The sequence below is a fragment of the Miniopterus schreibersii genome, assembly GCF_964146895.1.
Source record: "Miniopterus schreibersii genome assembly, chromosome: 16".
Taxonomy (NCBI): Eukaryota; Metazoa; Chordata; class Mammalia; order Chiroptera; family Miniopteridae; genus Miniopterus; species Miniopterus schreibersii.
In genome coordinates, this window is record NC_138116.1 from 8689880 (window position 1) to 8715376 (window position 25497).

Genomic DNA, 25497 nt, shown 5'->3' on the forward strand with positions numbered 1-25497 from the left:
TTTTCCACTTAAAAGATCTCCTGTGTGGTTAATGAAATGCTCTACTGGAATTATTAGTCTTTAATTCTGCTTTTATAATGCCAACTCTTTGGTTTTAATTAGCCACAAACCCATAGGCTAATTGAATCTTGTCCTACAGCCCTTATCTGACCAACCACCAAAGTGCCATTTGAAAGGGTTTCAAGAGCAAACATGGAAACGTTCAGTATTTATGAAAGTTTAATTCTTGGAAGGTTTCTTGACCACATTTAAATAATTATCATGCACTAGTATATGTTAGTTCTGTGGTTTTCTGTTGCATATAAGTGTGGTCTAAATGTCTCTCTCTCTTTTTTCTCTCCCTCTTGTCCAAATGAACATCCGGAACCAGAATACACAGTAAGTTTTATTTAATCATTTTGAAATACTCAGCAATACGGTCAGTAGATTAATTGGAATGTCCCTCGTACTTCTCATCTTATCAGTGTAATAAAAACATAGAGGGATAATTCAGAATGAGAAGTGTTTAAATGTTGGCTATTACATAGTTATATATAATGCAATAACTTGGATGTTCTCATTTGTTCCAGAATATGGCTGTTAATTTAAAACGCCTTGAGAGTTACTTTACATAATTAACTTTGCTTGTATTCCTGAATAGCTTGACTGCTCTACTTGTGATAGTTCACTGCAACAGAACAGTTTCTAGAAACACAGTATTAAGGAGACAATGGTAGTTATCAATGGGAGGTGGTGTTTATACGTAAAGGCTGTGGCCTTACCCCTTATAGGAGAGCCTTGAAAGCAGAAAGACATAGATTCAGACTATTTTACTCAGAGCTCTGGATTGGACGGTTTCATTGACTTGATAAAAGTCATTTCACTTTTTGTCTTAAAAGCCTCTAGAGTCATTACTTCCACTTAACAACAACAAAAAAAGAGGACCCTATAATATAGTGTGTTGTGGGATTTTAATTGGATCATTTCCCCATTGGCCAACAGGTCAAACCGTCATAACAAGAAAATGGTTAACTGAGTTGTGTTGGAGTTGAGTTTCTGGTTTCTTTGGTTGTTGTTGTTGTTGTTAGTCTTCACCCTAGGATATTTTTTCCATTGATTTTTAGAGAGAGTGGAAGGGAGGAATGAGGGTAGGGAGGGAGGCAGGGAGAGAAACATCGATGGGAAAGAGACACCTAGATTTGTTGCCTCCCATATGCACCCTGACTGGGGCAGGGGATTAAACCTACAACCCAGGTACATGCCCTTGACTGGGTCTCAGTCTGCTCAGGGTGTATAACAAATATCACAGACTGGGTGGCTTAAACAACAGACATGCATTTCTCACAGTTCTGGAGGCTGGAAGTTCAAGATCAAGGTATTGGCTGATTCAGTTTCTGGTGAGAGCCCTCTTCCTGGTTTGCCGAAAGCCACCTTCTTGCTGTGTCACAGCAGAGAAAGAAAAAGCAAGCTTTCCGGTCTCTTCCTATAAGGGCACTAATCCCATCATAAGGGCCCCACCCTCGTGACCTCATCTAAACCTGATTACCACCCAGAGGCCCCATCTCCAAATATCATCACATTGGAAATTGGGGCTTCCAGATGAATTTGGGAACCGGCACACAATTCTCACATAGCATGCTTATTCCAGGCCCAGTGGCTAAGTGGCATCACTGTATCCTGGCCGCCTAGACACATAGAGGCCAGGCCAGGGCAACTTTGAATGTCAGGTCGGAGTCTGGATCTCATTCTCTGCAGGGAAGCAACAGTGCTCCTGTCTAAACCACTTTTATTTCCCATCCCAAATACAGGACAGCTTTTCTTTCTGTCTCCAGTGACTGGGGGAGCCTGGGTTTCTCTCTCTGGCTGTAGGTGCACTCTGTCCCATTGACTCGGACGCAGCTGTGTTTTCACACTCTGCCCCATGCAGCCCTGGGGGAAGAGCCCACTCCTCTCTCTGACCACAGGGTCTGTGCCCAGAATTTATGACAGATGCTTTCAATCGTCTTAATCTTTTTCCCTGTTTTAAATGGGTTTTCATTGGGCTCTTTATCCCTTGATCCTTTAATCCTAAATACCTCTTCTTGATGCTATTCCAAGTTTTATATTTCCTGTCTGTGCCCCAAAGCAAAACTTCCCCAACACCAGACTCCCAATTCCTGTCACCAAGCCCTCCCCCTTCCTCAGGGAAGCCAGATAGGTGTCTCTTTTCATAGGATTAGCCCAGAGCAATGTTTGTCTATTCCTAGGCTCCTCTAGGTCTTATATCTGACTGTCCAGCCTATTACTGAGACCTCATGCTGCCCTCATTTGTGACAAAACCCAGCCAAGAGAACTTTCTATTTAGGGTCATCCAGGGCTTCCTCATTATCACAGTTACAGAGACGTAAAAGCTTTTTCATCACTGTGAGTGACTGCAAGTGTTTAGGATTATGTGGAAATACGATTTGCCCAGGAAGTGGAAAAAAATATCTTTAGCTTGGTTATAGGAAAAATCTTAATTATACAATAAACAAAGAATAACACAGCGACCATTTTCCAGAGGACAGACCATCTAAGCAGTCCTTCAGAACCTGCTGGTCCTTCTGAAGTTTGTAAAGTCAAAAGGAAGGTGCCCGAGGAGACTGGCTGCCTTCCAGAGCAGCTGACTTTGTTTTTCTCGGGCTAAAAAAAGGCAGCGCCAGAGCATGGACATAGCTCAGCAGCATCGATTCAGCCTGAGTAACAGTGGAGGGTAAAGAAAAGGATTTTCATCTCATTTGTAAGAATTTGACAACTTTAGCTATAGTAAGTTGATAGGAGTGACCTAGATTATACAGTTGCTATATATTTTTGCTGTTATGACCATCCCATTCCACCAAAACATCTTTTTCTTTTTTTTAAACAATTCAATTGCTTCTCACCACTTTCCTTTCTTTTTAAATTTATTGATTGATTTTTTTAGAGAGAGAGAAACACCAATTTGTTGTTCCTCTTATATATGCACCCATTGGTTGATTCTTGTATATGCCCTGACCAGGAATCGAACCTCCAACCTTGGCGTATCGGGATGACGCTCTAACCCCTGAGCTACTCGGCCAGGGCCCACCAAAACATCTTTTAATAAGAATCTGCAGAAGAGGCGATGACACAATGGAAGCACTTTTCTGTTAGAATAGCTGGCTGTCGTTACCCAGGGAGCAAAGGTAGTCCTGGGCTGTCTAATGTTACCCAACATTTTAATTATTTAGTTGAAAGAGGTAGAAAAGGTAAATTGTAATAGATCAAGGAGAAGGAAATAACTCTTGGATGACAACAAACAGTACTGAGCCACCGTGAGAGGTGGGGCTGTTCAGGGTTGGTTCAGTCGGGCCTAGAAGAGTGAGGGCTGCTCACAGCTGAGAATGGGTCATCAGTTACCCTAGATGAACTCAGGTTGTCTTCCCAGGAGTGGAAATCAATTGAGGTACTTTTCTGAAAGCAGCTAACTGTCCTGGAGGAGAATCCATTTGCAATCTTGGCCTCATCAGTTTCTCTGACAATTGAAAGAGCTGATGGGTGCTGATGACCATTCCTCTCAAGCCCTCTCTTCCTTCCATTGAGTCCCGCCAAGCGTTGTTACCAAACTAGGAAATTACAAAACTAAGAGATAGGTACAAGTCCAGGGAAGATACATTATTGCACCGGAACTCTAGCGCTAGTCTTGTCCAGAAGGAAATTAGAGGTCAGTCTAGCCATCTCAACCACTCTGTCAGCTAATAGAATGAAGGTCCCTAAGTGTTTCTTCTTTGGGATCATGAAACCAGGGGTTGTGATGGGGGTTAGAGGAATAGGAAATAACTTTTTTTTTTCTCATCAATTCTAGAGGGAGGGAGGGGGAGAAAGAGAGAGAGAGAGAGAAAGATACATCAGTCGGTATATGCCCTGACTGGTAGTCGAACCCGAGAATCTCAGCAACCTAGTCAGTGGGTACCTGGTGAAATCAGGAACCTTGGAACATCCAGTCAGTGTTGTCTGTCTGATTTGTCCCATTTCCATCTGCTCTAGCTGTTCCCAAGCTCTTCTTTGTACTTCAAAGAAAATTAATTTAGCCATTTGGAAGGGGCAGGGAGAGAACAGAAGATAAAGTATGCTTCACTATCCTAACATAGCATTTTTAAATTGTTTGTATTTTTTAAACATCACTCAGAATGACTTTACAGAGGGCAATCATCAGAGAGAAAAAATATTTGCTTAAAGGAATTTTCAATAGATTTTACTAGGGAATTATCCTTTCTTTCTTTGTTTTCTACTTTCCATGTGTGGTAATGAAAATTGGATTTCTCTTCTACAGTTTAAGACCTATGGAGTTGTATTCAAGTGATGTCAGAGTAATACAACTGGGGAAATTTTGTGGGGCAGATTTCTGTAAAAATAAAATGCATATAACTATGGTTATGCTCTTACAGTAAATTTTAGTGATTGAATAAAGTCAGTGCAAAATTGCCCATCTCTTCTGACCTCTCTAATCACTAAGATGCTCTGAACTACATGATAGTATACATTTAAGTAAGTAATTTGCCCAGTTGATTAAGAGGGAGATTCGTACAGGTTTTTACTGAATCTGTAGGTTTTCTACCTGGCCATATACCAGCCTATCTTTGGGAAGTCACCCCAATTTGATCCCATCTCTGTTATTTACATGCATTCTTTTTCATTTGATGTGGCCTGCCTGTCTCTTTAAATTCCTGTCCTGCCTTTACTGCGTGTGGCTATCAGTATTGATGAGCATCTTCTGCTTATTTTCGCCTGGTCCGGCCCTAGGTTGTATGAGCCTGAGTTTAATTTCCCTGCCCTATTTTTGTAGAAGCGTGCGTAGCAAACCATGTCCCCATTGAGGAAACGTCCTTTCATTCATGTCTCTGCTCCCTTTCCCAGCCTCGCTCCCCCAGTGGGTTGCTGGTACTCGGCTCCCTCGGTGAGTGAACTAATGAATGAACCGAAGCCTGCGTGCAGGGTGCGGCTGATGAGCAGCAGCAGAGGGGCCGGCGTTCATTTCCTCGCTGTGGGCTGGAGCACAAGCAGCTGTTTTCCGGCTCTGTTTCTGTGCCCTGCCTCCTTCTCACCCTCCCCTACCTCTCTTTCAGGCCCTACCACCCTTGGATACATTTTTTTCTTCCCGTGCAGCCTGTAGTTGGGAAGTTGTTCTCTGGTTTTAGCTTCATCTCCAGTATTTACATGCAATTCCTATTGTTCTTTGCTTTAAAATTCTTCTACTTCTAAAAAAATCTCCACTTGGGTTCCTTTTCTCACTTTTCTGGAACTATGTTCTTTGCTGTTTTTTCCAACTACCCCGCCACTATTACCACCCACGTTATCTGTGTGTAGAGTCATACGTGGCCCTTGGAACCCAGAACAGCAAAAGAAGCCCAAATGTCTCCTTTTATTTCCTTTGCATCTTTCCCTGTATGATGACTGAGATCCTAAGTAGATGGGGGACAGCTGGACAGACATCTTCTTGAAATTGTTATGTGTGTTAAAGATCCTCCATCCACAAAAGGGAAATTTATATCTGTTACCTTCTGACTGTAGGGCCAGTTTTCCTGATGAATAAAGAAAATGGAAAGGTCCTTTAAGATCTAGGTGTCTCCCAACTGCCTCTACATGTAGATTCAGCACCCACTGTCTCCTGTTTTACAAAGAGCACAGCGCCAGATTCCTAGACAATAATAAATCCTCAACTCCAGACCTGATCTCATTAGCCCCATGGAGCATTCTGGATGTAAGTCTCCTGTTGGTGAGATGTGGAACATTTGCAAATCCAGTTTTATTAATGATTCCATCTCAAGCTGAAATTCCCTGGATGGCCTTAGAATGCATTTAATATGGTAACAAAGAATGTAGTACCAGTGAATCGATGTCTTCAGGGGAATTCCATTAGAGAAAAGGTCAAGTCTGTATAGAGCTTAATGTTCATTGATAGCAGGGAACACGTGTTGCGTGGAGTCGGAACAAGACTGCCAGGGAGGGATGCATTGAGTTCCAGTCGAAAGCTGAAAGGAAATGATCTTTTAAAAGCATATAAAAACTTCATCTACTCCAGGCCAGCTTCTCAACTCTTGTATTTAACTTGCTTCATTCCAAGCCTCCATATAAAGTTTGTTCTCAGACATGGCAGGAATCCAGCTGGTGACCAGGAATAAGGCATTGAGTTATAGGGCCCAATCATTGGTTTTTAAGTTTTCCTTTTCTTGGTCCAGGAGATTCCTTGTGCATGCCTCACTGACCGCCATGTCCCTGCATAACATTTTATTCAAGGATTAAACTCGGATATCCCTTAAAATTAGCTTGAACTATTAAACTGTACCACCTCTCACATCCTGCCCTGTGCTAAAACTCGACGAACGAAGTAGTGATTCCCAGACTTCCTGGATTGACACCCCCTCCATCTACTTATCACTATTCTTTATAATTTGCTCTTCTGTAAGTTAAAGTGGACTAAAATTAAGAGAATTTTTAGAACATCTTGTGATTTTCATTACATATAATAGAAGTACTTTGGGATATCATTGATATATTTATTAACTTTTTTTATTAGATTTGAATTTTTCTGTTCACTGAAAAAGTAAATGTTTATTGTAAAATCCAAACATTATAAAAATGTGTATCATAGGAAGTTAAAAAGGGCCCCATAATTTCCACTGGTCTCCTTCACAATAGTATTTTGATGTCTGTCTCCATTTTTTTCTGTCAATATGCTAACTGTTGGTGGTTTGTTTGTTTGTTTTCTTTTTACAAAAATGGGATCATCCTGTTTCATACTTTGCTTTTTTAATAGCTTTAGAGCCCACCACAGTGTGCTTACCCAGCCTTCTACCAGTGGACTTTCAGTGGTTTTCATGTCTTTTATAGGAAGAGAGTTTGTTCATTTCTGAAGATCTTCTTATACCTGAGAATTCACAACCTTCCTGGAGTTGTGGGAAGGGTTTTAAAAGCACTTCCACAATAGGAATTAACTTAAGCCATCAGATTATCACTGAGAATTTCCTACATGAATAATTATTTCCCCAGTGTATCTTTCGGATAACTCTTGTTTTTCCTTCTTTGGATTTATTTGAAGCAGAGCACATCTGTCATTTGACACACGTATACACACTAATTTTCTCTGCTCTCAGTGGCTACAGGACACCCTGAGAAGCAAAAGCCTGAGCCTTAGCCCCATCACTGCATGCTTCTGGGGTGCAGAATACTTAGAGAGCCTCAGACTCATCTCCCATGGCCCATTCTCCACAGCCACCATGCCCCTCTCCCTCTGCAGTGTGGGGACTGCAGCCGAGGCTTCCTGTACCATCCAGAAACCCACTGAAATTTCCAGCCTGTTTGCCCCTTTCTCTTTAAGACTTGCCTACATTTCGTTTTGTTCTAAGTGTTTCCTAGTGCCATAGCAACCCTAATCAATCACTGTACTAAAAATAGCTCTTTCATGTTTCCAAAGCATGTCTGTAGTGAATTGAAAATTCAGCTCTACCATGCATTTTGCATATGCTGCTTCCGTCTCCTGACACTGAACCTGGGTGTGCTCACGTCTGGAAATTATCCTTTCAGAGGCCCAGGTACTTCGCTCATCTTTCCTGTCATTCTTCTTCCCGACCACAGATTCCCTCACCACTTCCATTGTACTCATCACAAGTACAATGTTCAACAAAGTACCATCGCTTTTCTGCACCTTCGGTTTTAGGTGCTAGAGCTTTCCCAGGTACCCGATGATCAACTTATAGGAATGGGTTTGCGCCAGTGGGTGGGTGCCACTGGGTTTGGAAGGCAAATGAAAGATGCACAGATCCTGGCTACTAAGGAAGCTGGTCATGGGCAGGCAGCAGATGTCAGCAATACAAGTAAGATTCTTCTGGGTAGGAAGGATCTAAGCGAGAAAATCAAAGAGGAGATGACACGAGATCTTTTGCCTTATTTCCCTAATTTCTCCATGACACCACTACTATTTTTAGGGGGTTGAGGGCAAAACATAGCCTGGATGTAATAAAGCAGATATTTGTTATGGTTCCTCTGGCCAAGCTGCTCTTGTAGTCAAGAAGAGACAGAGAGAGAGATTTGTCATGAGAAAGAGATCTCAGATCCAGCGTGGGCCCAGGGGAGGCAGGAGCGCTGGGGAAGGGCTAAAGTGACTCATGCTGTCCCCCAGGCTCCAGGGGACGAGGGCACCTCACTGCCTATCCCCTGCTTCATCTTGCTGCTCTAGAGTCACCACCCAACCCTCTGCCTGGGAGCAGGGTCATCGTGCTGTGTGTGTTTTTAATGCTATTTCTTCATTTCTTTGAGCCTGTTTTTGTAACAAGGCTGAGTGAACCAGCAGGCATAAAGCCTTTAGATCTAGGAAAAAAGAAAGAAAGTACACGGAGCTCCCGGGAGTATTCTTGCTTCCCTGCATGAAGTTGGCAGGGAGTCTAGGGAGAGCTGAGAAGGGGTGAGGGGAGAGAGCTGCTATGCAGAAAAAGGAGCTGTGGAACCTTCAGGAAAGAGAGGACAGTGAGAGGGTGGACCCAGGACACATAATGACATGTCCTCAACAGAGCAGGTCACTCTCAGCTCCTCAGCTTCTAGCCACGTGGCCCTCTCAAGACATGGCAGCTTCTTCGAAGCCAGCAGAGGAATCTCTGCTTCTTCTAAAAACAGGTCTTATATAATGTAGCATCATCTGATCACTTAGGTAACCTAATCAAACGACCTCCTATCCCATACTCTCAGGTCTTGTCCACACTTAAGGGGAGGCATTATATAGGATATGTGTACCACTATCTGGGGTTCTTTTTTTTTTTTCTTTTTTTTTAATATATATTTATTGATTTCAGAGAGAGGAAAGGAGAAGGAGAGAGAGATAGAAACATCAATGATGAGAGAGTCATTGATCGAGCCTGCAACCCAGGCATGTGCCCTGACCAGGAATTGAACCCCAGTCGCCTGGATCCTAGGTCGATGCTCAACAGCTGAGCCACACCCGGCCGGGCAGTCTGGGGTTCTTGGGTTCCATCTGGGAATTCTGTCTGCCGTGAGTATTTCTGACTTGTCTTCATGTTGTTGCAGCCCAAATGGGACTTTAAGTGCTCAGGGCACCATAGAGAGTATGCGTCTTTTGAGTCCCTTAGACATCGTCCAGTTTTAGCCATTGGGGGGCACCCCCGATGTCTCTCTTCTTTCAGTATGTTCCAGTTTGTATATGTCAGGGCTCCCAACTTCTTTTCCTCTCGCACTCCTGACAGTTAGGCTCCACAAGGATCGGTGGGCTGTGTTCTTAGGGATGCTAACCTGTATGAAGCAGAAGTTTATCTCAACATGGACATCTCACTGGAAATATTTTAGTGACAGCTCTGAAAATGCTCCGAGCCATAGATACACCACGTGGGCTCCGAGAGGCAACCATCAGAGTTCCCAAGGGAATTATCAGTCCCAAACCACTGCTGTAGCAGAAAAATGCCTTCCCTCTGGAGGTGGCCTGTCTGACCTGGGTCCCCCTGCTACCTCACTCTCCAGGTGCACTCACAGCCTCTGACGGCCTTGCCTTTCTGATATGAAAATCACCTAAGTCCTCAACTCAAAAATAACATCTGCTGATTTGCATAAGAGTTTTGATTTTCCTATTTGGGTTCAATACCCAAATGCTAAGATTTATTTGTTTGGCCTTAAGTAAGTGGTTTAGAGGTTCAAACAATAAAAATCCTTTCGGAGTTCCACTCCGATGCACCCCAACCCAGCTCCCCACGCTGGCCCGCTCCATTCACTCACCAGCTGGTATTGTACTCACTTTGGATTGACTCTCATGTGAATTATGGGTTAAAAAAGGTCAAATCTGTTTACCTGAAGCCTTGTTTTTAAAAGGGTCGCGGGCAGGTGCATCTCCCCAAGTTCAAGGTCGATGGAGAGCTCTGCTGAGGGCTCTGAGTCCTCAGGGTCTCGATTCACAATGAGCAGCCCCTCCTTGGAACCCCTTGGGACTGGGTGTGAGGGCAGCAGCTATGAAGTGAGAGCTTGGAGAGGAAACAGCAAAGAAAGTGTCAATGAATAATCGCAGGGCCACCTTCTCCATGAAGGCAATTATTGGGATTGACTGTTTCCCTTGTCATGGTTCAGCTTGCTGGTTTCACTCAGATTGAGACTGGTGAATGCCGAATCTCACAGGCGTGTGGCATCAGGAGACTTTTCAATGGCACATCCAAAGCTTCTGCCTTATTGTATAGATGCTGGGGGTGTCTTCTCCACTGGGCAGACATGGGTGAGGGTGGGTACTGTGGATTCTGGAGTTTAAATAATGTGTTCTCTCTGTTTACTTCCTCTGCCTGAAGCAGTGAGGTGGTGTTCCCACTTGGGTGTGCATCAGTGGGCCCTGACAGGCTCATTAAACACAGATGCCTGGGCCCCACCCCCAGAGTTTCTTGGATTCAGTGGGTGTGGGGTTGGGCCCAAGAATTTGCACTTCTAACAAGTTCCAGGTTTTACTGCTGCTGCTGCTAAAAGTTCAGAGACCCCACTTCTAGAACCAGTGGGGATGGACACTGGGCCCAGGCCACCAGACTTTCAATCCCGCCTCTGCTACTTACTGGCTGTGTGGTTGTGAGCCATTTTCTTAACCTCTCTGTGCCTTCGTTTCCTTGTCTTTAGAGCAGGGCAATAATAATAGTACATAGTTCATGGGATGGACTCAAGGAGTAAATGAATTAGAACCTGCAGGCACTTAGAACAGTGCCTGGTGTAGAGTATGTGCTCTTGGGATTGAGCATATCAACCCAACTCTCATTTCTCCAATGCCTACAGCTCCTGGTACAGTTGCTGGGTCATTTTACCCAGTTGTCTTCAATCCCATTTCTGGTGGCCAAGATAAGTTATTGCCCAGCTTGGTGCCAGCAGGAGGGAGGTTACATCAATATCCATTAAAATCCTCTACCTTAACCCTTAAAATCTACTGAATACTTAGAATGGAACTCAATGAGACTGGGACACTAGGGCTGTGTGCATTTGGGGTTCCTCTTCCCTGTGCCAGCAAGAAGGGGGGCTCTTTTATGTCAAGCTCAGCTGTAGCCTAATACTGAATGAATGCTGCCTCTATGCCCAGCACCATGTGTTCTGTGCACATGATTTTATTTGACCCTCACGATGTCACTATTAAGTAATAATTAGTATCCCTGTTTTAATACTGCTAGGGTCCAGAAAAGTTCAACAACTTGTCCAAAGTCACATAGCTATTAAGTGATAGACCCAAACTAAAAGCCTGGTCTGTCAGACTTCAGTAATATATGATCTTAAGGTTCTGCTATACCTTCCTGCCTAGTTTTATAGGAATATTTTTAAAAGGATAAGGCTGGGTCTCCAGGATCCAGCAGTGGTTGCTGCTCCCCAGCAGTAAGCACCCAGAACTGGAACTGCCTCTGATTCAGGAACTGGCTTCTCTCAAGTCTGTGGGACAACTCAGAACATAATCCTTTGAAAATGTCCTCTTCACCCAGGCCGGTTTGGCTCAGTGGTTAAAGCCTTGGCCCAAGGACTGAAGGGTCCCAGGTTCAATTCTGGCCAAGGGCCCATACCTTGGTTGCAGACTTGATCCCTGACCCTGGTTGGAGCGCATGTGGGAAGCAACCAATCAATGCATGCCTCTCACATCGATGTTTTTCTCTCTCCCCCCCCCCCCCCACTCTATCTGGAAAGCAATGGATAAAATATCCTCGGGTGAAGATTTAAAAAAAGAGAGAGAGAAATGAAAATGTCCTCTCCAGCAACTTGCCTTCCATCACTTGGTCATTCTCTCTGGCCTGGCTTCTGGATGAAATTGTATTCGTGTTGCCAGAGGTGGCTTTTCTCGTCTGAATTTGGATATTGACCTAGTGTCTTAGAGTTTCTGATCACAAACAGGGCTCCCAACCAAGGGGTCAGGAGAGCATCCAGACACTATACTGAAGATGCAGAGTATGCTAATGAAACCTTCTCTTCTTCCGTAGTGTTCCTTTCTGCCGAAATTCTCCATTCACATAGAAACCAAGTATGAAGACAACAAAGGAAGCAATGACAGTGTGAGTAGCCCCACACCCGCACCCCCCATCCACACTGTGCCCTTGCCTCTCCAGCTCTGAGAGCCACAGCACTTTTCAAGCCCTTATGTGTCCAAGGCCAGCAGCAAGATCTGTGCCTGGGACCTCGAAGTTCTGGCCTTTGGCTTCTGAGGGCTAGTGCCCTGGGATCTCTTGTCTAGCTTTTCTTCTCATTTTTATGTGCAGAAATTTCTGTGACCTGGAGTAATTGTCATTGGGAATTGAGAGGGTGGTGGGGACCTTGGAACTCCTGGATTTGGTTTCTGATGATTGGATTGAACACATATCTTCTCAATGACTGTTAACATTTACTTACTGATATGAATACAATCAGATATATGTGTACATTTGTATATTTTCTGGACTGTCCCAGCTCAATGCTTTTGCCAGAGTTCCTGGAACTTTCCAAAGGAAAGAAGAATGTATGTGGCAGTGGTACTCCCCCCCCCCCCCCCAAGTTCAGGATCTCCAGTGGTTAGCATCTGCTGGTGGTTAGTGACCCCAACGGAAGAGTTTGCCAGCAGCCTGAAATCTGAAATATGAGGTACTGTGGTGGCCAGTTTCATCAAAGCTTTATTGTCTAAAATAGAGTTACACGGTGTTTACCTTGAATCCTTGTAAAATAATGGCTTCTTTTCTGATTGGAAAATTAACACATGGCTCTTAAAACTTGAAAAATGCAAAAAAAAAAGGCATGGGGGAGAAATAAGAAAGAAAAGAAAAACCAGTACTAATTCCATAAGTCAGAGATGACTACTATTAGCATTTTGGTTCATATTGCAGATTATGGATGAATTTCTTTTTTAACCAATTCTCCTAAAATTGAATCGTATAATATGCTGTTTTTAACATGTCATGAAGTGTCCTTTCCAGTATGATTTTTGATGGCTGTACTGTATTCCACACTCATATTCCTTTAACTAATTGCCAGACACTGGATATTGAAGTGGGCTTGGCCATCAGGAAAATGGAGATGCAGATCAGATATGCCTGAGCTGCTTTGCCTGGCACAGTGTTTTTTTTTAACATCTTTTGGTCTTCCCAAACAGATGGCCTTGCTTTCTCTTTTTCTCTGTTGCTCTGTCCTCCTGAATAGTTAAAACTGCTCTGTTTGTGGAGGTATAAGGAGGTCACGTGGCCTCGTGGTGATCCCTATAGGTTGATAGGAACAGCATAATCTTCTGGGTTACCCTCCGCTTGCTTTAAGTAGTCGAAAAATTCACATCATTATCATTTATCTTGAATCTTGTTTTGGCAGCTGCTAAGTTCTTTTCACTACTCTCCTAGGAATTTAGCTTTGTTACTCCTCTCCTAGGAATTTAAAATACCAGGTTATCCACGCTAGAGTCAGCAGCATCCCCTGCGCATGGCCAGGGCTGGGCCTCTCTGAGACTTAGGCCAGCCTGCAAGAGAAGCACTAACCCATGGGCACTTGTGCATAGTCCTGGTCAACACAGTGCACTTCCTCTGGGAGAAATGCCAGCTATTTTACCCGCGTGATCTCCTCTCCAACTTGCTGATTCTGAGACTGCCACTGGGGCCAGATCCTATCTCTCTGTCATGGCACCCGGCTTACCCTAGTCCATGTCCCGCAATCTTGTTACACAAAAGAGGTCCTGCCCAGCGGTGTGACTCAGTTGGCTGGACATGGTCCAGCGCACCATGCGGTCACCGGTTCAATTCCCGGTGAGGGCACATGCCCGGGTTGTGGGCTTGATCCCCAGTAAGAGGGCGTGCAGGAGGCAGCCTATCAATGTTTCTCTCTCATTGATGTTTTTTCTCTCTCCCTCGTACTTCCTCTCTCTCTAAAATCAATCAAAACATTTTTTTTAAAAACAAAATACAAACAAAAAGAGGAGGTCCTAAGTGTGCTTTGGCCCATGTTCCCATTTCAGCCTCTGCCTGGCTCGGCCCCCGAGATCCCTGGGTCTTGCTTCGGAGGCCACTGGACCAGACGGGCCAGCCCCAGCTTGCTTAGACTTCTTTGCTAGTTCGCCTTTCTCTCATTTACATATTCAGCAGCAGCTGTTGATCACCCAGCTGGGCCAAGGTTGGTCCCAGGGCGGCAGAAAAGGAAGACTTTATTGGTTTTTCATTCATTTCATTCAGTTATTAATGCTTTGAAATCAGACCATGAGAAATATATTTTTATGTAATAATGCTTACTTTAATTATTAAAAGATACCTTTGTCCCGAGGTTTAAAACTCAAGCCTTAAGCGGATGGTGTGTGCTGGCATGTGCGTTTTCTGTCCGGGGAGGAGTACGGGCATTTGGGTGGGAGGCAGATTGCTAAAGAAAGCAGAGCAGTAGTGGATATTTCTCTTCTCACTGCTCTGCTAAATTATTTCATAAACTCACTTCCTTTCTTTGCATTTTCTGGGTGTATAGTCTTGTCATTCAGCTGCCATCCTTCATACTGCTATCTATACCCTGATTTCTCCCCTACCTGCCAAAAACTTAATGAAATTGATGACGATAAGAAGCGATGATTAAATTGAAAGACGCTTGTGATAATCATATTGATTAGTGATTGAATAGAGTACATGTTGTTATCTTATTATTAATGACCATGTAAGTAATTTTTTTTGCATGACCCAGTATGGGGGGGGGGGATTAGTATTTATATGACTAGGTTTAAATATCTTCTTCTCTGTGTGAAAACAAAACTCGTATATTTCCGATTGTGAAAACCTGTAAATTGTGAAAACATTAACCAGGACACAATGGGGAAGTTGTCTTAAATTGAGGTCCATTTATTTTATGCACATACTGATGGGGATTATTTAAGCCCTAATTACTACTGGGGAGAACGGCACCATGCCAAGTTCAGGTCCTGTTGTTTGTCCAAGGCCGTAAATCTCAATCTGGGAGAGCCAGTGCTTAGCACGCGTGTGATGGCTGCTGCCAAGTTACTGTCGCTCACCGGGGTTAATGGGGGCAGCCTGGCCTCTACTTCCTCTTCCAAACAAAGCAGACACCATTTAAAGGGGTGGTTCTCAATCTTGGCTGCACATGGGCCTCACCCAAGAGGTTTTAGCAATGGCTCATGCCTGGGTTCCACTCCACTGGGATTTAATTGGGTGCAGCCTGGTCTAAACCAGCCAACACACATGAAGGGTAGAACATTATCCCTCTAAGAACCCTGAATTTGCCAATTGGGAGTATATTATGCCGTTTTAAAGTCCACCCTCCAGTTAAACCTGATATATATTCTTTTGGGGGAGTAAGGTGTAGTATATGCCATTTGTAGGATAGATTGCCACCCCATTTAAGGATCTAGACAAATAGTTCTCCATCGTGACTGATAGTAAAGTCACCTGGGAAGCTTTAGCACCAATGCCATCATCCCACCCCCTGGGATTCTGATGTCATTTGTCTGGGGTGGAATCCAGGCGTTGGAATTCATAGAGCTCCCCCAGGTGAATCTGAGGGGCATCAAGGCTGAGAATATAAATTTAAAAGAAATATTAAGTGCTATTTAAAACCAACTGTGAAACTTAGGAAATCAGATTCTCTAATTTCTCCACTTCTTCATACCCCTGGAAACAGGAAAGTTTACAAAAAGCATGTTTATAACCACCCCCACTACCCCCACACACATAATAAAACGGCTGGAGGGCACCATATTCCCATTAGCCTTTATTCCTCAGCAACAACCTCCTCTGATCAGATGGAAAGAGTGTGCCCTGTTGAGTTCCTGGAAGCATGAGGTTCTGTCCTTCCCAAGAGCTGTCCTTGGAGGTTGCCTAAAAGGAGTATTTGGAATTGATTTAGTGTCTAGTTCAGCTGTGTTGTAATGAAAGAACACAGAGTTGTTCTTTGTGAAACAAAATGATCAGCGTTGAAGCCCCAGCTATATGACCTTAAGCAGCGGAGTCTTGGTTTCCTTATCAAGAAAATAGAGTAAATAATGTGGAGAACTGCCCTGGCCGGGATGGCTCAGTTGGTTGGGTGTCGTACCATGCACCAAAAGTTGCCAGTTTTGATTCCTGGTCAGGGCACATGCCCAGGTTGTAGGCTCGATCCCCAGTGGGGGGCATGCTGGAGGCAACCAGTCAATGTTGCCCTCTCACGTCGATGTTTCTCTCTCTCTCTCTCTCTCCCCCCTTCCTCTCACTAAAATCAATTTTTAAAATGATATCATTTAAAAATAAGAGGGCAACATGGATGGATGTAGGGTAAAATAATTCATTTACGCATTTCAAAACGTACTAAAATGACTTCGTAAAGCAGAGGTTCCAGTGAGAACCGTAGAATCCATATTTACAGATTTCTGAAGCTGATTATCTTTTTCTTAAATAGCTTCTAACTGAGGATTATAGAAAGAAAAAAAGCATTTGCTTTATTTTTAGACAGAATCTCTGCTGTCTTCAACTTTTATGGTTCTGTTTTTAACCTGAGATTATTATAACCAGCCATCTACGAAATCTGTGATTTTCTTGAATAAATCAGTACGTGCTAAAAAGAAGGCTGCATAAGGCACCCCCATTTGCAGTTTCGAAGGATTATTATCCACTTTGGTCCGTGGAGTGGAAAATCAATGGCCTTCTCAATCTGTGTCTAATAGTGTCATTCTGAGGACAATGGAAAACATACTCTGTTTGGTTCCGTAAGACGTCGCCTTTGCTGTTTGTAGTACAATTTGTGATCTGAGAGCTGGATGTAAAAAAAAAAAAATGTTGGCAAAATGAAGGGACAAAAGCTGCACGCACTACAGTCGGACCAGTTGGATTTGATTCCTGGGTCAGCTGCTTCGAGGTTGGTTAAGGCTTGTTACTTCAGTCTGTATGTAGATGAGTGAATTATTGTTTCTACTCATTGGGTACTTGTGAAGATTAAATGTGTTAATCATGAAAAGTGCTCGGAACAGTGCTTGGTACACATAGTAGGTGCTCAAAAAGTTAGCTGTTTTTGGTGTTTCCATATTTCATCAAGTCTAAGGTGGCTACTGTTTTTTAATTTCTGACAGTCCTAAAAATGAACTGCGTGTTTGCGTTGATGGCATCATACAGTTGTAAGTGGCAGCATTTTTATTTTTTGTTGGTATAACTGATAGCGCCTTGAATTCATTGAATTCGCCGTGAGACTTCCTCCTGCAGTGGATGTTGAGGTGTCTGGATAGTGCATTTAAGCTCTGAATAGTGTTTGCATATAAAGTGTGAGCACCATGCTGGCTGGGTTCCGCCAGTGGAAAGTCACTGACTGATAAGCTATGCTGTCATTCAGGCCTGGAAGGTCAGTTGTCAACTTTTCCCGGGCACTGACTGGCTTCCTGTTAATGCCAATGAGCTGATAGAGCTCTGAAAAAGGAGCGATGCGTCTTCTCTACTCACAGATTCAGCGCCATCATCTTTGTAAAAGGGATTTTTCGCAATACCCTGGATGCTGTCTATCTCATAAACACCCTCAAGGACACAATGTCTCCACCAGTGTTTTAGTCTTTAAAATAAGTGGGGCAAGGAGATGATAGGAACCTACTTTATGGAAAAGAAGGTAATGGTTTCCAATAGATGTGGTTCCAAGGTAGTTTTGTTGTTGTTGTTTTTGTGTCTTTTGTTTGTTTGTTTGGTTGTGGGGGGTTTGGGGGGGGGGGTTGCTTTCAATGCACTGAAATCATTGCTTCCGTCTGCTCCACTGTGTGCAGGCTCTGTGTTTTCACAGAGCAGCATGCCAGCTGTTGCCCACCAAACTCTGCACTTGATCTTCTGAGACTGACAGCAATTCTGTCTGCACAATATTAAGCTGTTAAATCATATTTCCCCACTAATACCTATTGAAGGCCTGTTTATAGTCCGTCAGACTTTACAGCCATTTGGTACATAAACTTTATTAAATATAAACCTCCTGAAGCTGCATCTGAAAATCTCATCTTGTTTCCAGTCCTTTAAAGAGACAGTCATAAATACCCTTGGAATATGCAGACCATTCTATGGAGTAATTTTAATTTTCTTGAGCTATGCCAGTTAGATTACTAATAAATGTATGTTTTAAAGCATCAACTAAATGCTATTGGAGTAGATAGTCAAGGAAATAATGGACTATTTGGTGCTGAAATGTTTTATCATCACTCATACCTGGGTTCAGAGGAAATTACAAATCTGCCTTGAGTTGGAGTTTGTTTTTAACTCAGCTTCACCTTAGTTGGCATGTCGAAACTAGAGTGAAATATTGAAATGAAACATGAAATGTATTAAAGAAGGTTCCCAGGAATGAAGGACACTGGAAAGATTGATTTTTCTAGTAACTTAATTTTGATCTATGGGTGAAGCCTTGTTTTCGGCACCCAGCTAAATTTGCTCAGAACCATCTGGGTCTCTTGAAATAGATGGTGTTAAATCATACACACCAGTGGCACACATGGTATGACTGTGTTGAGGCTTTTTGTAATAGTTTGGAATAGAAAACGGTATTGCTTTAAAAAAAAAAAGTAATGAACACTTATCTAAAGCAGGATAACTTATACTCTGCTTTAGCTAAGTGTTCCTATAACTGCATTGCTTCCTCCAAGATTTGATCTTACTGTTTGAAAAATCTTACTATTGGGAAAAAATACTCTCTCTTACACAATTAAGGATAAAAATTAATTAGTGACTCCCTCTGAATACGGATTTGTGAGAGTTGTGTTTTTTTGTCACATTTGTTCTCTAGCTGCCCTGAAAACTGTGTCTTCTAGGACCCACTGTGTAAGTCTGCACCATGGAGTACTAAGGAACTGAAAAATTATCACCACACCCTTGTACAAATAGGAATGTCCAACGTAGAAGATGTTTCCAACTCTGTGTACATTACTTATTCCAAGCCAGTGCCCCTCTAGGTAACAGGTGTTTATCTGTAACATTGGGCAAAGTCAAGAAGTGGTTTTATTGGGCTGAACATTCAGGGACTTCAACAGGTTTCTCCTGCTGCAAAGTTGGGTAATGTAGTTGAAGAGTCCTACGGTGTCTCAAGGGCAGCTAGCTCTGACCTTGAGAGAGGAAGGAGTTGGAGCTATTCTCAGCAGACCTCATTTTATTCATGTTGTTCTAACCATTCTTCTAAATTGACAAGAATGTAAAGTCTTCTGATTTAAAGACTGTTCCCATGGGTGTTCTTCATTCTTAGAGGTGTAGTAAATGCTTATGTTTTAAAGATTCTTCTTCCTGGATTTCCGTTATCCCCTTGAATCAGATTTAAAATGATAATGAATGTTCTGAACCAAACAATTGATATAAGCCACCTATTCTACAGGTAATAGGTATTTAGTAAATATCAGTTATCTTCCTCAATCCCTTTGTCTTGACTTTGCAGTGAGAACCCCAGAAGTCTTTTATTTTGCATTGAAAGGAAAGGTTGATCACAATAGTGCATTAATTCCTTGTACAGGAAACATTTGTCGAGCATCTATGTGGTATGAGGAGTCATCAGCTTGGGCAGGCAAGTCCAACCATTGTAGCATAAAAGGGTAGATACTATAGAGAACAGAGGATCGAGGATGAGACTGGAAAGAAAGAGAGGACTGCAATGCAGGGAGAGACTGGTTGAGGAAACAGGAGACTTGCAATAGATTGGATGAGACAAAACACAGCCCAAAATAGAAAGAGAGAGGAGAGGATTAATTAGAAAGAGGGAGATACATTGGTGCCTAATTAGATTTGGGGATAGAATGGGACAACGGACTCAGGGGTCTGGGATAATTCAGATTTTTGTCATGGAAAGGTGATAGTGCCACCAAGACAAGGAGTATTTTTGAGCAGCTTGGAGAGGCTGACGAGTTCCCTTTTTGTCTGGTTGAGTGTAAAGTGCTCATGGGAAATTTGGTGAAAATAACCAGTATGAAATTGAATGTATAAATCCAAAACTATGACCTAGAGATACAGATTTGGAAGTCATAAAGCAAGAGTAGTCTGAAGCCATAAGAATGGAAGATATTGCCTAACGGATATGTGACAGCTAAAGAGAGAAGAAGGGTAAGGGTGGGACCTGTAGGAGTAGCAGCATTAAAGGGGGAGGGGATGGAAAAGCGTCCATGAAGATGGATGAGCAGGAACCCCCTGAGAGGTGGGAGGAGACTCAGGATGCCAGGAGAGAGAGTGCCAAGGAAGAAAATGTCACCAATGATAATAGCAACATAGTGCAGGAACATAGGATTTAAAAGGTCCTGTGGGACTGAGCAATAAGACAGTCATTGGTGACCTTTCTGAAAATGAGTGAGGTGGTGGGGGCAGAACCCAGCTTGCAATGTACCAATTGAGAGATGCTTGGCTCTGAAAGGAAGGGGAGGAACTGAGTCAGAAGTGGACTCAGCCCAGCTGGTGGTTCAGTGGTTGAGTGTCGACCTATGAACTGGGCGGTCATGGTTCAATTCCGGGTCAGGGCACATGCCTGGGGTTGCGGGCTTGATTCCCTACTAGGAGGCACGCAGGAGGCAGGCTCAGTGACTCTCATCATTGATGTTTCTGTCTCTCTCCATCTCCCTTCCTCTCTCTGAAATCAATAAAAACATTTTTAAAAGAGAAAGAAAGTGAGGGACTTATAGTTGAGGGGAGAAGCCTATGGAAGACTTCCCATCTTGGTAGAAAACAAGTCCATGTTCTGATACATCTCCTCTGTTCCAAACACATAGCCAGCCCAGATGAAATACAAAAAGAGAAAAAATAAAATGAGATAGCCAGATGCATGGATCAGAAATAGGACCAGAAACTCAGGAGGATGGAGGTGCATAGAGTGGCTGGGCTCTAAGTCTGGGGACAAGCAGTAGCAAATGTTGATATGGGAATAACTGAAGATTTGAAAAAAGAAGCAATTAGAAATTTGGGAGCCCAGGCATTGATATGAAAGACTCCATAGATAAGATAAACAAATTCCAGACATAACTAAAGAGATAATCATTGAATTGGAAGACAGTGTTGAGAAATACAACCCATTTCATAGCACAGAAATATAAAGAATTTTTAAAAAATAAATAGCTAAATGTATTAGCTATTAATAGTTGAGAGTCACCATATGGTTATCTCAAAGCAGCAGACAAATGCAATAGAGGAAAAACAGAAAAGCAATTTGAAATGATAAAAGCAGAGAACTTCCTCAAATTAAAGAACGACATGAAAACTCAGGTCAGAAGTATACTTTGAATAATAATTTCTAACACTTGCCGAGCACTTAGGTTCCACCATTGTATGTGCTTTCTATGTGTTAACTCATTAGTCCTCTAATAACCTTGAAGAGCATTTTACAGGTGAATATACTGTAAAAGAGAGAATATGTGTAACTTTCTCAAGTTTGCACAGCTAGGTGGTGGGATTTCACTCCCAGCAGGCAACCCTCTAGTATCACTCTAACACTAAGGAGTTGGACGCAAATCCATACGTAGTCTCATTGTAATGAGACTTCAGAGATTAAAGATTTTTAACAGTGCTTGAAAGCTGCTTCAGAGGAAAGGCAGATCACATACAAAGGGTACAATAATGACTCTGACTGTGAACTTCTGAAGAGCAACAGTAGGTGCAAGAAGTTAGTGAACAGATATATATTTAAAAAGTGAACCCAGGGGAAGGCATGGGATGCCAGAAAAACCCCACAAATGTGGGGCTATCAATTGATAAACTTACTGTTGTAAATTAACTCTTGGCTGTGAGATGCTGAGAGGAAGTTGCCAGCAGGAGAGTGAAAGTTGGAAAGTAGAAAAGAGCTGGCTCCCGGAAGCCAGAGAGTGGATGGTCTTCATGAACCTCCAAGGTAGGAGGAAAGGGCAAGGGCTGGGCAGTGAAGGATGTGTCTGTGGGGAGAAGAGAGAGGAGCAGAAAGCCACTGAAAGGGAAGGGACAGGAAAGGGGGCTTGAGGAGGAGAAAGGTGAATGGTACCCTGTATGGGAAATGGATGAGGGGACCACCTCCGGAAGAGTAAGAGGATTGCTTGAAAGGTTTGGCAGTCTGGTGATTTGGGAAATTTTGAATGAGTTAGAGCCACCGTCCTAAGTAATTGTCATTTTCCCAGCTGTGCTTTGCAGCCTGCACGTAGGAGCCAAAGAAATGGGTGAATTGATTCAGGATTTGTTTTCAGGGTGGGTTCGGCAGGTTATGGAGAAATAGAGCTGGTAAGTGAAGGTGAGCCTGAGCGCTGGAGTCCTGTGGCGGCTCTGGGGATTGGAGAGCTCAGCAAGGTCCAAGAGAAGGCCCCGGGAGTGAGAATGAGAGCATTGAGGTTGGGATTGGAGAGAAGGTAACTTGGAGTTTTCAGATTTTAGAGGTGGAATAATACCAGAAGATTCAAGACCGGGGCTGGGGGGTTGCTTGGGAGGAAGTAGATAGAAGGTAGAATAGAGGCGAAGGTCACTGGAAGAGTATTAGAAAGGACTTAGGCATAAGGTATTGTCCGGATGGCAACTGAGATCACAGAGATGTGGGCATGAGTTGGGGTAAAGCAGAACCTTGAATGTGAGCCTCTTGGACCTTGTTCAGTGAAATTGAGGGGCTGGGGTTCTCCAGATCGGTGGTCTGTCAGTAGCACCCATCAGCAATGAGTTCCCTGTGGCTAGAAAGCATGATCCTGGAAGGATCACATGCCAGTCACTCTATAAGTGGCCACTAACCTCTAGGAATTTTCTCCCAGGGAGTCTTGATAATTATTTCCGAAAAGTGGGTTGATTAATGATTCTGAGCATGCTGCTGCTTGGATGCTGAGCTTTATATTCGGAAGGAGTAGTACATCTCCACTTCATGTGGATGGACCCAGCTTATCACACACGTGCCAAACCCTGAGGGCTGTGGTGTTTACTGCACTGCCGACTTGGGCAATGATGGCAGGGCCCCATCTAATGGCCCTTTTGCAAAGTACAGGTGGAGCAAGCAGGCTCTCTTGGGCCTCTCAGCCAAAGGAAGGCAGAGTGTAGAAGGTAAACCAGCAGGCCCCAGCTAGAAAGTACCTTCTTCCAGAGTGGGGAAGTAACAGTGATAACGTGATGTGGATATCGGCTAGTGATAATGATGACAATGAGATGGATATTGGCAGGAATATTTACTGTGCGTGAGTCCAGCATCCTGCTAACCCGCCTATAGCTGTGATCTTACCAAGTCCTCACAACTCTTCTTATTCCTGTCCTCCAGCTGAGAACAGAGGTTTAATGAGAGCGCGTGGTCTGCACAAGGTCAGAGCTGGCGAGCATCAGACCTGGGACTTGATTCTAGGTTAGTTTGGCCTTGGCACATAAGCTCCCATGTAATTAATATGCTATATTTGGTTCTAAAAATGGAATTATGAAGCCGCATGTGGAATGTGCTACCTTGAGTTTTGAAAGCCTGGCTAAAGGTTTAAATTTCCATAGCGAACAAAGGGAAATAGTCCTTCCCGTGTTACAGAAGCAATGTCAGGTTTGTTTTTTCTCCTTCCAAGTTTTGTAGGGCAGCAAATAATCTTGAAATGGAAAATGGCTTTTCAAACATGTCTTCAGTTTGTGTAAATTTTCAAATATGGGTGGAAGGACAAAGCTGGGTCATCTTGAGTCTGACTCAAGTTAGATACCCACCACCCACCCCCGGCCTTAGAAGGTACGGGTGGTGGGCAGGATGCTGGTGGCACACACATAGAAGGGGATGAAAATGACCAGATTCAGAGAGAAAGGGGATCTGGGCGCAAACACCATGATAGGAAAGAGAGACGGGCCCCAGAGACCCAAAGGCAAAGGAAATAAGTTAAAAATAAAACGAGGCTAAAGATAAACCTTGACAGGAACAAAGCCGAACCGAGAACTCTGTTCCTGGAGCCCGAACAGTTTATTTTTCCTACCTTTCGGTCTGCGTGTGCCTTCCTCGGCCGAGGTCAAGTGCCAGAGGACATCTGAAAATATCCACAGCCAAACTCCTCTGCCTGTCTCACCACGTGAGGGAGAGGCAGCTCTGAGAAGTCTTTGTCCTAAACCGTTTATGGATTTCCCATAGTCTGTGCAAGACCTTGGATACATGCCTCCTGCCGACTGACAGCCGCCCTCCAGCCTGGGGACAGATCTTGCCCCTGATGGCAGAGAATCCTCACAGGGTTTATTGTGACTTACCCCTGTTTTGCGTATTTGCCCAGAAAACTTCCCAATCTCTTCTTAATGAAGACTTTAGACAGGAGACATTGTATGAGTGGCTCCTTATTTCTGTCATCCCTCTGAATGATGTTAGCAGCGAGTAAACGTGGTCCAGTAAGTCCTTGTATTTGTTGTGGGTTGTGCCTGGGAGTCAGAATGGACAATAAAATAATAATTAACGGGCAGGAAGACAGCTCTTCAAACTAGGTGGGAAAACTCCTCCAGTGCCAGACAGAAAAATGCCCCCTGCAGTTACCAGGAAATTAAGTGAATTCAGCAGGCACCCAGGGAGCTGCTGTTAGGGACCAACATCAAAGCATAAGACCCGACACTTAAATTTAGGAGAGCTTTGTGCTATATATTATCTCAGTTTTAACATTCACTGCATCTTCAGGTGGACTCTATGATGCTCTGCTATTGAGAGATGTTTAAATACACTGCCCAAGTCCACACAATTAAGAACTGACAAAACTGAGGACCCATCCTTTTAAAAGTGTATCCTTTGCTCTTTCCATGCTCCACCTCAGCTGCCAAGAAGCAGATCCCGCAGCCAGAGTGGACCTGTGGGAAGTGTCAGTGATGGAAGCTTCTGCCCTTCACTGGCTATCTGAGTCCATGAAACAACGGACAGTAGGTGATAAATGGGGAAACTATTCAGTAGTTTGGTTGAAAAAACTTCAGTATGTAAACAAGTCTTACAGAAAATTGGGGTTAAGGAACCGAGGAGAAGAAAGACAAAAATATTTTCTTTATCAAGCCTTGGGAGAAAACACTCTCCTCAGATACCCACCATGTCGTTTCTCTTCTTTCTCTCTCCCTCTTTTTTTTTTTTTTTTTTTTTAATTTTATTCCTGAAATAAACCATTTATTGAAAAAATTTGAGTGCCCTGACTGGGAATTGAACCAAAGACATTTTGGCGCACAGGACAATGCTTAACCAACTAAGCCACACAGGCCAGGGCTCTTTCTTTTTTAAAAATTGTTAACACGTGTGATCCTTTTTTACTCAGACTCAAATTCAGATGCCTTCAAAGAGATGTTTACAGAGTGAAGCATTGTACAGAAAATTGGCTTTTCCTAAAAGCTCTAAAGGAGCACCCTTATAGGCCAAGTAGCCTTGAGAGAAGAGGTGTGTAAATGCAGGCTGGTGATGCCTGGTCCACACCTGGACATGGGGCAAGGCATGCGGGGTAAGTACCCGCTGCCTGGAAGACTGACTGTACGCCCACCTCAGGAACATTTTCAAAGCTGAGCTTCATAATGGAAACACTGACACAACCTGCTATCAGCAACCATGATTATTAAACAGGCACAAAGCCAACTGAGATGGCTTGGAGCCAGGGAGGAGAGATTAGCATCACAAGTAAGAGATTTTAGGCTTTGGGCCAGGAGAGTTTTTTTGTGTGTTTTTGTTTTTTTTCCT

At 43.4% G+C, this 25497-nt stretch overlaps 1 protein-coding gene across 6 annotated transcripts in view; it reads left to right on the forward strand.

Moving 5' to 3' along the window:
* Positions 1-25497, forward strand: part of PITPNC1 (phosphatidylinositol transfer protein cytoplasmic 1) — a 190203-nt gene that overhangs the window by 113374 nt on the left and 51332 nt on the right. For all 6 annotated transcript variants that reach the window (XM_081162710.1, XM_081162712.1, XM_081162711.1 and 3 more), the window contains one exon: positions 11937-12008. In XM_081162710.1, the coding sequence (XP_081018836.1) occupies positions 11937-12008 (72 nt within the window). The remainder of the gene's footprint in view (positions 1-11936; positions 12009-25497) is intronic.